At 39.1% G+C, this 13,968-nt stretch overlaps 1 protein-coding gene across 1 annotated transcript; it reads left to right on the top strand.

The window, feature by feature from the left end:
• The first annotated feature begins 230 nt into the window (after positions 1-230).
• nlrc3l (NLR family, CARD domain containing 3-like) lies at positions 231-12,240 on the top strand. The gene is made up of 12 exons (XM_044354193.1): positions 231-675; positions 1,018-1,227; positions 2,007-2,099; positions 3,341-3,509; positions 4,007-4,154; positions 4,428-4,520; positions 5,343-5,695; positions 7,146-7,349; positions 7,775-7,950; positions 8,093-8,366; positions 8,740-8,955; positions 11,605-12,240. The coding sequence occupies exons 1-12, from the start codon at positions 650-652 to the stop codon at positions 11,986-11,988; spliced, it is 2,346 nt and encodes a 781-aa protein (XP_044210128.1). The 5' UTR covers positions 231-649; the 3' UTR covers positions 11,989-12,240.
• Positions 12,241-13,968: the final 1,728 nt, after the last annotated feature.

Here is a 13,968-nt window from a genome sequence, read left to right as displayed (position 1 = left end):
GAAAGTACTAAAGTAAACGCACTAATTTTGCAGAAAATCGGGCTGTTACTGATATATTAAAATGCAGATTATGCATTGGCTCATCAGTATCATCAGTAATAATGATATACTTTAAATTTATTTAATATGGTGAGTATACTTTTACTTGAGTAAAGGATCTGGGTGTTTCCTCCAATCGCTTCCAACATTGCAGGTCACAGAATCTGATGGGTAACCAAATACGGTGTAACACTAGGAAGTCTGTTTCTGGTGGCGGAATAAAAACCTACGCTCGAAACCGAAAGTTTTAGCTGAATAACCGAAGCTTCGAGAAGTTAGAATGAAGCGCCGGTAACACTATTTTACACATCATTATTTGTTTTGTTTGTATAGATTGTGATTTAAGGAAACGTGGATTTCTAACGCGTCTGTGTGTTCATAAACGCATCGTGTTATCTTAAGTATTAATGTTAGCATAGTAGTAACGATAGTAACGTTTACGGCCGCGACTGAACGCCTGCTTGAAGAGTTAGCAATTAGTTAGCAAGACGTCAGTAAGCACCGAGGATTCATTTTATTGGAATCAAGGTTACTCTGATACTGTGATAAGATTTCGTTTACTAAGGTGCTCTGTACAGCTGTTGGGTGTGAGTTTGTTCGCACCAGAGCTATGGATCCGGATACTGAAGTGGAAAGGTGGGTGTTGACATGCTGCTTTGGCAAAGGACATGAGTTCACCTGCCATTTTGACTCTCTTTAAGACCGCTCCCTGTACTTCAGTCATTCTTGTCAATTAAGACGTTAGATGTCAGTTATACCTTTATTCAATCATGCGTGCTCATTTATCACACTCACTTACAGCCACTTTAGGCCCAAACATTTCGCATTTTTGTCAAACTACTTGATCATTTTGTAATTACCTACCATACCATATTTGTGTCATAGCAACGTATTAACAGTTAAGTACACATTGTACTACTTTAAAACAGTGTCACATCCACTCACATACTAACATCCTCTTTTTTTCGTCCCCCTCAGCATCTTTAGACAGGGGAATGAAGAAGAAGGGGAGGAAGAGGATGAGAAGAAAAAGTGGAAGAGACCGCCCTCCAGCTATGGTTCAATGAAGAGTGACAGTGAAGAGATGGAGGAAGAGGAGGAGGAATATGAAGAAGACGACGTTGCTGAAGCCTGCCCTTCTCCTGTTGCCACAGCACAACCCGACATAACTGATCATGAGGGGACAGGGTAGTGTGTCTTGGTTGGATATTTATGCATTATCCCAATGTGTCTTTAATAGCACGTTTTGGCTATTTTAACACAGACTGATAAGGCCTCATAGCACTATTGACAAAGCATTTGCTATGGCTTACACTCTTGATTAAGCTTAGTATGAATCACACTTTTTATTCCTCTTAATACTGTTACTCCTTCCTGGCTTTAGGTGGCAGTAAAAACCTTTTCATGAATTTCAAAATTCCAATGCACAAGCTAATTTTTTTACCTTCTAGGCTACCCTTGGTTTGAGTTCATTTTATAACAAGTTTTTGTGAAAAGCTGAAACATGATACTTGGCTTTCTTACCATATTCAAGCTGAAAACTGTTTAGCTACTTATCATTTATCTACTGCGGTCACATATGAACATCCATCATTACGTGCAAGATAAAACTATCAGCCTTGATCCAGTGGTGGGGTAGCTGCTAGGAGTGTGCGTTTGTTCACAGGGCACCTCAGCCTACTAATGGAAATGTGAAGTCAGTTCCTAATCAGGATTTTTGGTTGTCTGTCCCTGCTGGGAAACACACAAGCGTCAGCCAATATGTTATAAGTAGGATCAACTTGTAAATGCTAATATTCTACCTTAATCCTTTTTTAGTGAAAACTTATGGTTAGAATAGTTTGCTTTGCAGGCCAAACTGTGTTACATCTTGAAGGACAAGGTTGCTTTGAATGATTTTAACTTTGCTAATGTGATGTTAAAATTGTTGTAACAGGTGGGCGTTTTCTCTTTTTAATTTTGTCCAGATTGCAACTGACTCGCCCAGACTCTCCAGAAACCCTGTACACCATGACCACGATGCAGACCAAACCACCGGGAGCTGTTGTCATTGACACCAGGTGGAGGAGACACTCATGCACACAAACACACACACACACACACACACACACAATAATACACATGTCTGTCATGGATCAGGACAATGCGGAGCAAAGCATTAGTCATGTTTACTTGCACATCTTAACACTTTTTCATGTATGTATTAAAACAAGTCAGGTACCCATGAGCGCGATATCTCAGGAACACCTTGAGGGAATTTCTTCAAATTTGGCACAAACGTCCACTTGGATTCAAGGATGAACTGATTAGATTTTGGTGGTCAAGGTCACTGTGGCTTCACATCACACTAATTATGATGAAATTTCACACAAATTTCTAATAAGATAAAATGATGAAGTGATTAAATTTTATATCCAAAAAGTCAAAGGTCAACTTCACTGTGATATCACAATGTTCTGCAAAAAGCCTTTTCTGGCCATTATTCAACGCCATAACACAGGAACAGAAGGGGAGATTGTGACCATATTTCACATTTGGTCAGATACTGAATTGGTGACATTAATCTTCAGGCCACCTTGATACTGTGGTGACTGTAAAGATCTTCTGTGCTGCCGGGTTGAAGGTGTGTGTGAAGAATCATTGTTTTAGAATTTGTAGCTTCTTGCAGCAACATCCATATCTGAAGCAACTTTGTGCTCTATCAGAATCAGTTCTATTGGCCAAGCATGTGAAAACATAAAAGGAAAGTACACTTAATACCTTTTTACTAAATTCCTTCAAAGTCTTCATTACAAATATTAAACAAGTCTGGACAGACATGGATGTAAACTGCAGCTTGACTGGTTGGCGGAGGCATCCAACCGTGAGGTGGTTTTTCTAGTTTCTTGCTGTAATCATTCCTCCTGTCCATACTGCCCATTAAAACATACTTTCCTTAATTTGCTTCCAATATAAAGATGGGGGCAAAGTCCACGGTCCTCCTTCTGTACAAACACACATTCCAAAGTTTATCTGAAGCTACTATAATGTTTCAGCAGTCTGAGTTAGAGAAATCAAGTGGATATCATCCACTGTTATAGTCTTTTTAGTACAAAACTCTCTCTTTGTGTTAATACCTCTATGTATACTGTATATTTTCTATGATTTATCTATATGTGACAAAATACAGATATATTTATAAATATGGCTTATTTAGTGTGTTTTTTATCTTTATTTACTCTTCATTCAAAATCGGGTGCGTCAAATTTGAGACAGTGTGCGACTATTGTTTGACATCTCCCTCTCTCTCTTTGTCTCTCAGGTCTTCTGATCTGGAGGATAATACAGACGACGATGAAGAGGATGCAGATGAAGTTATAGTATGTGACTCTCCAGAACCACCTGAGCCTGTTGAACCAGACGATGCAGTACAGAATGATTTGCAGCCCGGCATACTACACCCAGAGCAGGACCTACCCCATATATTCAAGGTCGGTCTGAAAACCCCTCCCTTTGTGGTCTCAGGACTTTGATCTGTTGATACTGATAATGCATTTTAACTTAGTAAATATGTAATCTGCATGTTTCTGGATGTGTTGTTTGTGTGTTGTTTCTATACTGTCTTTTTGTGTATGTTTTTGTACCTCCAACCAAATGATTTTCTGACACGAATAATAAAAATTAAACCTGAACTTAGAGACTTACTACAAATATCAACATTACAAGTATAATGTTAATGAGCAGTTTCATTTGAGCCGTGTGTCAATCAGAAACTGATAATTGAACTTCACAAATCCAGGTGCTTTTACATTTAATAATTGGTAAAGCTCAGATTTTCAAGAGGCCATAGCTACATCCTGCTACACCAAAAGCTTTGATGAAGATAAAGATGAAATTTAAGGGATTATGCAGCTTGTCAATATTTATATACAGTATGTATAATATTTCTGTTAACATTTTGTTTTTATACCCTTTTCTTTGTCTGTAGTCCATCCAGAATAAGCTGACAGGCCTCACAAGGGAAGAGCTATACAAATTTAAGATGTGGTTTTACCAGTGGGAGCCAGGCATAACCCTGCAACAAGTGATGGAGGGAGACATTCTTGATTTTGTGGACAGGATCATAGAGACCCTTGGTAAGAAAACACGCTATAGTACGTACAGTGTGAATGGTGCAAACAGAGCTTAAAAGCTTGCAAATTTTGAATGTTAGGACGGTGTTAAGTGAAGCTTTGTGTACTTGATCCTTTACCAGGTGGAAATTTGAAGTCTCTCCGTAGTATCTCATATGATAGTTGTTGGATTAACAGTAAGATGCATGGTTTGAAAATAAGGATTAAACCATGTGGAGTGAATAAGGACCGGTACACTGATTGCTTATAATTTTTGATTTATTTTTTGCTCTGCAGGTCAGGATCGTGCCCTGTTACATACAATAAGTACATTAGAAAATGTCAGCAAGCAAGCGGAGGCAAGCGAACTACGGAATCAGTGCAAGAGAGGCAAGTGAAGACTCCCCCCCCCCCCCAAGCACACAGGCCATTTGGTTATATGTATATTTAAAAGGAGAAAGTCAGCTATGTATGAATGTGACAAACGATTAAGAGCCTTGCAGTCAAATTTAAAAGAAAAGTCTCCAGTTTACAGATACTGATACACGTGGAACTCTATTTAAAACTGAATGCTGTTGATGCTTTTTTTGAACCACCCTATCTGTTGTTCACAACTTGTTTGCAACCTTTACTGCAGCATGTTACCATTTCATTTTTCAAGAAACATGACTGATATTAGTCATTTATATTATTTTTATGAAAGCTATTCAGCTGTATATCTACTGCTTCCTTCATGAATTTGTGAATGGCAGGACTAAAGTTACCCAGATTGTTTTTCCTGAGACATGCTGCAACTAATGCAGTCTCACATGCTTTTTGATAGCATATCACTTTCAAGGGAACGATTCATATTGTCAACCATGTGATTTAAAGCCTTGCTTACAGAAAGAGTCTGTCATCATGGCACGGTAGATTAGATGGACTTTGCACTCCTGCGTTGTCCGGATCAGATATTCTTATTTTAGCAGGAATCATCATCAGAAAGTAGCTAAAGAATTATAGGCTGACATGTTTTTTTTTTCTGGTGAGAATATGTGCAACAACATAAGTAGGAGGAGGGGTGGTGTAGTAGAAAGATGATTCTTGCAATGTGAGATCCAGATTTAAAACTCCATGTAGGCAAGTGTCCATCACCCTTGTGTGTCAGTGAGCAAGATGTTGAGAGTGTACATACATTTTCTTACAATCCTTTTTATCTTTCACCACCTCCAGCATTGTCCCGGTTTCACCTGAAGCAGTATTTGATCAGAAAACATCAAGTCATCCGTGAGGGTGTCGTTCGAGCCGGAAAGCAGAACCTTCTGGACAACATCTACATTGAGCCCCAGATTTCCACCTGCGGCTATGGAGGAGTTGAACCGTCCCATGAGTTCCGATCCCAGCTTCCCACACCTATCCAGGTCCCCAGTGCCGACACCTTTGTTGGTGTGAACAATCTGTTCCGACTGAAGAAGGCAGACGGTCAGCCGGTGAGGACAGTGGTGACCACAGGGATTGCAGGAATTGGCATGACTGTCTCTGTGGGGAAGGTCGCGCTGGACTGGGCAGAACTGCGTGCCAACAGGGTGAGAAGTGACAAAAATGTTTAATGGATGTATCACTCATGAATTCATGGTTTCCTAATTTAATATTAGCAATTCCAAATATATCAGTTGAGGTAAATCGCTCTACATCTAATCTGAATATTTTCTTGGTTCATTGTTTTGTTTTTAAAATATCAGAAAATAGTGAATAATTTTCCTAAAGTCCAAGGTGACAAAAGTAGCTTGTTGCGTCCGATCAGCAGTCCAAAACCCAAAGATATTCAATTCATGATCACAAAAGACAAAAAAATCCTTGGAAATATTGGGCATTTTTTTTCTGGAAAAATGAACTAATTGTCAAAATAGATCTAGTTTTTTTTTTTTTTTAGCTCAGTGTGTGTGTTTCAGTTTTCAGTGTGTCATAGTGGCTGAGTTGGTTACAGAACAATATCACTGTGACTTTACTGGTTTCAATCCAGCCTGGAATTATTTGTCACACAACACCTCTGATTTTCTCTCCCAGTGTTTCCCATCTTTCTCCACTGTCACTTATGACAATTAAACAGTGAAAGATAATCTTACAGTTTTGAGAAATCAGCTGAGACTGATCTGTAATCTTGGAGGAATCAGAGACACGCGCTGTTCAAAATATTAATGAAACGGAGGCAAAAATGAACTCTGGGAAATTCATCAAAAATAATAAAGTTGAAGCAAAGCAGACAAATAAAATCTTCAGCCTCACAGGAAGCTGCCACCTACTCTCTCCACTCACTCATCACAATTGAACAGTGACTGGCCTTTTATCTTCTTAGCCTCGCCTGACTGGAACGTACCATTACTCAGGTTACCATAGGGTGAGCTAGACTGCTTGCAAACTTTCAAAACAAATAGATCAACATTGATGTAGAATTCCCTTTTACTGCTGACAATCACAGTTTAGTATGGACGGACAGATACAAACACATACACGCACAGCTATGAGTGCACAAAATTATACACAATGTATTTTACTGTGGAACAGTTTTATCCTTTCTTCCTCAATTTGACAGTGTCTAGTGACTCACTGCTGTGTGCACATCACTGATCATGATCTGCTCTAACGTCACAAAAGGACTGAAGCCCTTCAACAAAATACAACATTGTAAAACAAATCACTCAACTGAAACCCGTATTCCATTATTTATGTAACATGACTGATAAATTAACAGAAATACTGGGCTGTAATTTGTGATCTAATACACAAAACACTAGTAATGTTTAGAACAGGGCCGAGGGAAAAGGGAGAGGAGCAACCTTGGGTAGACCAGGGGACTGATTTTGATTGCCAGTATCGACTGTGCAGTCACTTAGAATTTTGCAAGAGAAAATCTGATGTAAAATTTTCATAATATAAGAAATGTGCAAATGTTTCTCTGTCATAAGTAATACTCAAAAGTCAAGATTTTTTTGTATTTCCTTTGACTGGAACAATTTTCTTGTCCATTTCTCTCAGGATCTGCAGTTCATCATCAAACTTTCATTCCGCACTTTTTGGCATCTGCGAAACAAAAACTCCGAAACCTTTATGTCCATCATGGAAGTGATAGAATATTATCATCCTGAGTGCAAAGACATGAAATACCTGGATCAAGAAGACTGTAAATTCCTCATCATAATGGACTCATTCGATTGTTACCAAGCTACTCTGGACTGGGAGGTATGCATCAGTGCACACACACACACCCACTTCAGACCCGGTCACATTTGTAACTTTTAAATAAATATGTTGACGATAACTAATAAAAGTCAACTAACAATACATGTAAAATCTCTTTTAGTTAACAGACACTGTTTGCTAGAGCAATGAAGATAAAACCACCCACAACATAAATAATATTTCTCTCTCTTCCTGAGAGAGAGAGAAAGGATCATGTCTTCAAGTCAATATCCACTTTCCATATCCGCTATGATAAAAGAAAGACAAAAGAAGAAGTGCAAAATATAAAATGCCAGTTTTTAAAGATTCGATATGTCAAAGTGAGCAAGGTGTTTTGTGAAAGCTGTTTTAATCCAACAAATGGTAACAAATGGTAAAAATATCAATCTGTCTGTCTTTGTTTTTTTTCTGATTTCTCTCCTCAGAATGCTCCGGTGATAAATGACAATCACACCCAAGCACATCCTGACGTCTTGATTGTGAATATCATCCGCGGCACTGTGCTTCGTGGTGCCCGTGTCTGGATCCTGGGCCGACGGGCAGCTGTCACACAAATACCATCAAAATTCATAGATGCCGTCACAGAAATACAGGGCTTTAGGTGTGTGTATATTTACTGCATGCCATCCTGTAAATAAGTCTGATTGTTATGTACAGTAATACTGCTGATCAGTTAAATTAATTTCAACTGGTCCAGTTTTAGTCCAGTTTCATCTTTTTTTTTTTTTCCCTCTTTCCTACAGTGACGAGATGAAAGATGAATACCTGACTAAGCGCTTTTCCGATAAAAATCTGGCGGCAAAAATCGTGGCACATTATAAGCGCCTACCGACACTCAGAATGCTTGCTCGCCAACCCTTTGTCTGCTGGATGATGGCCACTGTGTTTGAGCGCTGCTTCCGTTATCAGGACTACGGGGTGCGTCCCCCCAGACTGACGACATTCTATGTCAACATCACCATCGTCCAGATGAATCGCAGGCTGCAGTTCTACTATGGAAAGGGGGACCATGACCTGGTAATGTGCATCACTATTATTCTATTATATTCTATTGCTATTCACTTGATTTCATGAACACAAAATTTAATCCCATGTATCAACCTTTCATTACACATTATTCATTTCTTAAATTTGTACCAGGATAAGATCCAAATCTAGTGCTCTATTTGTTTCTATCAGATATTTATTAATCACCAGATTCAATTTTAATTTTGGGGATGCATTTCATTGCAAAAAGAAGACAAACTGCTGCATCAAAGCCTAGTTCTGAGTCAACACCAGTCAGTCAATTGTTAAAAAAGACAGATGGTTATTTGTCAAGGTAAGCTAATGATTAGCTTAACTTCAGTATCAAAATTTGTCCTTGTCATCTTGACATTTTTTTCCTCAGAAATGGTCCAGTGAAGACAAGGCCCAGCTGACAAAGATGGGGAAGATGGCCTTCAAGATGCTGGAGAGGAATACCAGCGTGTTCTATGAAGACGATGTGAAAGAGTACGGCCTGAAGCTGACAGAGGTGACGGTGTTGTCTGGCATGTGTACTGAGCTCTCCACTGCAACCTCAGACGGCAGGAAGATGTACTGCTTTGTACACTTCACCTTTCAGGTAAAACTCTTTCAGTATTCCAGGGTTTTCCCTGGATTTTTTTGAGACAAAGGTGGCAAAGGCTGGAGAATGTGCGTGGCGCAGCAGACACAGTTTGTACGCGCACCTTTAAGCTGCATTCACACCAAATCAGGTGGTGCGGCGAAAGCGCCAGTCGTCCCATTCATTTGAATGGGGGTAGTGCGGCTCGGCTGTGGCCGTTTTGGCGCAGGAGAGTGAATGAAGAGACGGAGCGCTGGTAGCGAGAAAGCCAGTGAATCAGATCAATAAAACATTATTTTCTGATTGTTTCACAGCGGTTACATTGTAGAGCACAAATAAACACGCCCACAAACCCACACACCTCCGCTCGACCCTGCGGCTGAACGCTGCACCGCCTGATTTGGTGTGAATGCAGCCTTAGAGTGTCATATGCTTAAATGAAAAAAATCATGATTTGACAGACAAGTGTCCATAGGGATTTAAATTTTATGCCAAGATGGGACAAAATATTATAAATAAAGGTTGTGACAAATTATGGTGTTTATTATGTAGGCCTGGGACGATATGCTTATCTCCTGATTTGATACTATCACAATTCTTGGGTGCTGATTTGATTCAGAATCGATTCTTGATTCAAAATTGATTCTTGATTGAATGAATAGAAAAGGCAGCACTATTTTCAGTCTTTTGCTCTTACTGAGCACCGAGTTATTTTCTTTACCTCACAGTTGGTGTAAGTTGTTTAATGCTGCAGTGTGTGTTGGTCAGCCGTCGGTCTTGTTTGTTACTGCTGGAGTTTGCTGCCCCGCTCTGCTAATGTTGTGGCTCTGAGTGACGGCATAGAAAGTTCACAATGTACTTCACATTCGTCTCGCAAAGGTAACTATATAGTCATTAAATCAAAAAATGCTTGCAACCGCTGTCTTTTTTTAAAATGAACTACAAGATAACTCTAGTGTGTGCGCGCTGTAGGCTGTCCGGGTGCTGCACTGCCTTCGCAGTTGACTTCCGTCTTTTTCGCTCTGTCAACATCACATACCGCAATTTTGAATAAAGGCGGCCTGCCTTTGAGTTAGATAGGCAGTGCTACACTGCTGTATACTACAGTTATGATATGTTGAATTTACCATGCAGTTAATTTTGTGTTTTTCAAGTTAGTTGTGATTTTCTGCACCAATAAAAAATTGGAGGCGTTTTGTAATGTGATCATCTCTCTATATAAAGCAAGGAATCTCTGAATGTATATATGTTTGTCCTTCGCATATCTCAAGAACCGTTCATCTGATCTACTTCATACCTGGCAGGTGTATTGCTGGGGAAACAAGGAATTGCAATGTCGATGTGTGAAGTTGTTTGGACGAGCGCTTCTCGAGAAATATATAAAATACCTCATAAATAACGTTGCTTCTACAACGTTGATTTGCTTCTTCTTCTGACTGTGAAGTTAACAAGCGGAAATACGGACAACACCACTCTGCCATTGCAACCCACACTGTGGTCAGAGGTGGGATTATATCTGTAGTGATAATGACTTGAAAAAGTTTAAGCTCTACTATTGAACTGTGTAACGTTACTGTGAATGAAACTCGGCATGAATGTGCAAGACAGTGCTGGATGTCTCAGGCACGTTCAGAAATATATAAAAATGCCTCATAAACAACGTTGCTTCTGCTTCTTCTTCTGCACGTGGATTCAACAAGCAGAAATACGGACAGCGCTACTCTGCCATTGCAACTCACATTGTGGTCAGAGATGGGACTTACACCCATAGTGATAAGAACTACCATAGAGAATGAATTGAAAAAGTTAAGCTCTATTCCCATTCCTCATGCGCAATAACTTTGTATGTATGTTCAAGACATAGTGCAGGATGTCTCTGGCACATTTTGAACGGGCACTACGGTTCATTCGATCAACTTAAAATTGTTGTCTCCAGATATTCTGCATGTGACAGCGTTTAGAGAACATTGGTAAATTGTAGTTTCTACCGATAGTCTGCATGAGAGGCGTTTAGGGGAACTGTTCTCTCTTGTTAGTTTAAATACATTGAGACAGTTTGTGTCACCAAGGGCATTTTTGGGATTTAGCATCTCAACATTGTAGGGCATGTGTCTACCAGGTGATTTTAACAGGAAATTAAAAAGCTCTTGGAGATGCTGGTATGGTGGATCACATTGGGCGTGGCTGAGTGAATACAGAGTGGTTCCGAACTTCCACCTACACCTCCTTCATCCATGTTGTTAGATCTCAACCACACTCTTTGGAAATAAAAAGAGGAAGTGTTTGTTGGCGCTTGAGATCCGAACTCACACCTCTGGACCATGATGTCACTCTGTTAGCTATTACAACCCACAAACTAACGTCAAGATTGCTTTTATATAATGAGTGACTTGCTCCAAATCCTATTTGATTATTTATGTATACACCAAGAGGAGTTATTAAAAATATTTTAACATTTTACATGAAGAGAAAAGCACTCGAAACGTTTCAATATAAAAATATTCCAAAATGTTTTTTTTTATATTCGTTACTTGTCAGGAGCTAACAAAACAATAATGCAGGAGCGCAGGATAAGAACTTCACTGGGTCTAACAGTTGAAAAACCAACACTACTAGCATATCCCAAAGGAATCATCTAAAAATCACTGAACTTCTTCTTTCTTCCAGGAGTTTATGGCTGCTCTGTACGTCTTCACAATGTTCCGCACGGAGGGTAAGAACGTTCTGGAGTCTGGGTTGCACATGCCCAAGATCTTCACCTCTAAGGATCAGACCAAATCAGCAGCAGGGCTGGTCCATTGTGCCTTGGAGCGAACCTTCGCTGCCCAGCTGGGAGAATACGACATGTTCCTGCGCTTCCTGTGTGGCTTGCTTTCCCCAGAATGCCACGACGAACAGCTGGGTGGGTACCTCTACCGCCACAATGCCCCGAAGGTGGGCGGACTTGATGAGGTGCAGCGGCTCCTGGAGAAGACAATACAAAGTGCTCCAGGAAACCGAGTGGAAAACTTAAAGGAGTGCCTTAGAGAAATGACCCAAGAGGATGAGTGAGTCGGGATTAGTTTGCATCATGGAAATCATTGTCACTTTATATGGATGTGATGGATGACAGAACAATACCGCCTGCTCTGTTATCTATCTCGTCATAGAGTTCAAAGTGTGACACTGAAAACACTCAAGTCTGTGTCATTTTTTATATATATGTTTCATACATGAGACCCGTGCTTTATTGCTGATTAAAGGGTCTATCAGTAATGTTACTGATAAAATGGACAAAATAAAATCATCTTCTATGCATCTCTACATTATGTTTGTCATGACTTAAACACGCACTAATGAAAATGATTTCCAACATGGATTTTACTTCACTCAGCTGCCATTTTTTCAGTTAGATATATGGATTTTGTTTCTCCTCAACTAAACACATGGGAGTGGAAAAACTGAATGAACTGTAAAATAAACAGCAAGTGTCACAAGATATAATAATACTTTCAAGAAACACAAATCTGACTTTGTTGATTCCTAAAAATCTTCATACTGAATTGTAGACAAATTAATAACAGACTTCTCTAAATATATAAGTAGGTGAATCCATATTTGGCATTATTATTTTATTATTATTATTATCATTATTATTATTTAATTAGTTTTATTTTTAGTTTTGGAGGAAACAACCCTCAAAACCACAAAGATGAGAGCTTACATTGTGATTTGTTTTGTCAATGTGTTGCTATCATGGGCAGATTAGTTTTTCTGTGTATTGTAAGTTTATGATATGGATGAATGATAATGTTTTTTCAGCTTTGAATACTTTGTGTGCACATTTGTCTGTGTCTTTTGTACTTGATTAATTTTTAAAATGGATTTTGCATTTATGTTTTGTCATTCATTTACCTCTTTGGAAACAAAGGTTTTCATGTAATCACCATGGAAACCATTAACTGTAGATCTAGTAAGAAGTAGCGGTGCACACAGCTCCAAGTCTTAAACAGAGTATCAGGTGCACGGTTGTGGCAAAAATAAAACAAACAAAGCACCGGCGCTCACAGATCTACCTTCTGATTATTTATTGTGGACAGAAACGTTTCAGCCAGAAGCCATTATCACCGTAATAAAAAACAGAAGAAATAACTATATATATAAACACGTGTGAGGTTCAAACACCAATCAGCTAAGAGAATACATAATTGTGTAATAGGATCCATCTGTGAATGAACCAACTTGATGCAGCCTCTTCAAATGAAGGAGGTGTGACCTCAGTAATCAGTGAAAACAATGACTGGTGTTATGAGCCAAAGGGCAATGAATGTATAAAAAACTGAATGCCCAAGACCAGAAACACAGCAAAAAACAATATAAAGAGGGTAATACAATCCAAATTAATAAATACAGATGCCCAAAAATGCAGAAACAGTTGACACAAAATAAAAAAAAGAAAGATAACCTTCATAATGAGCATACATTCAATATATCCTCTTGATTAATAATCAATATGAATAGAGGAAGAGTAAATGGAGAAATCCCTGAAAAATCTCTGAAACAGGATGTGTCTATAATGGGGACACATAGCAAATAAGGGAGAAAACATTCAGAACTATGTGACCCTGTAAGAGCATAGAAAGATGTCGTCGGAAAAATATCAAGAATAAATACAACCACCTAATACATGTAAAGAATTCAAATGTAAAAAAGGCAAATAGCATGTAAAGTTTAATTGAATTAAGAGCTACTTTGCTCTGCAGGTCCAAGCACTAGTGGGCCTATTAAGAACCATGGCTGACCAAGGCAATGCTGAACTTCTCTGTGGTTCACATGAAGAAACTTCCGAATGAACAGGTTAGCCAATTCAAGAGTCAAATGTACAGAACCCAAGAAGATGCCAACTATGACCTCACGGATTTCTCTGAGTAGCTTCAAATGGAGTCCCATTGCCAACTTAGACGGGATCACACAGACCCTCGATCACAAAGATTAACATCCTCTCATGCTATTACAACAATACTCCATGAAGCTAACAGTGCTGATGAGGGT

Source organism: Thunnus albacares, chromosome 6 (genome assembly GCF_914725855.1).
Source record: "Thunnus albacares chromosome 6, fThuAlb1.1, whole genome shotgun sequence".
Taxonomy (NCBI): Eukaryota; Metazoa; Chordata; class Actinopteri; order Scombriformes; family Scombridae; genus Thunnus; species Thunnus albacares.
Note: the sequence above shows the minus strand (reverse complement) of the source record. Positions and strands in the feature narration are given on the sequence as shown.

Excerpts from the sequence above, each read along its gene's own strand:
- nlrc3l (XM_044354193.1), top strand. The coding sequence starts at position 650 with ATGGATCCGGATACTGAAGTGGAAAG. Across the intron at positions 3,510-4,006 it reads ACCTACCCCATATATTCAAG|TCCATCCAGAATAAGCTGAC; the intron begins GTCGGTCTGAAA and ends CTTTGTCTGTAG. Across the intron at positions 8,367-8,739 it reads GAAAGGGGGACCATGACCTG|AAATGGTCCAGTGAAGACAA; the intron begins GTAATGTGCATC and ends TTTTTTCCTCAG.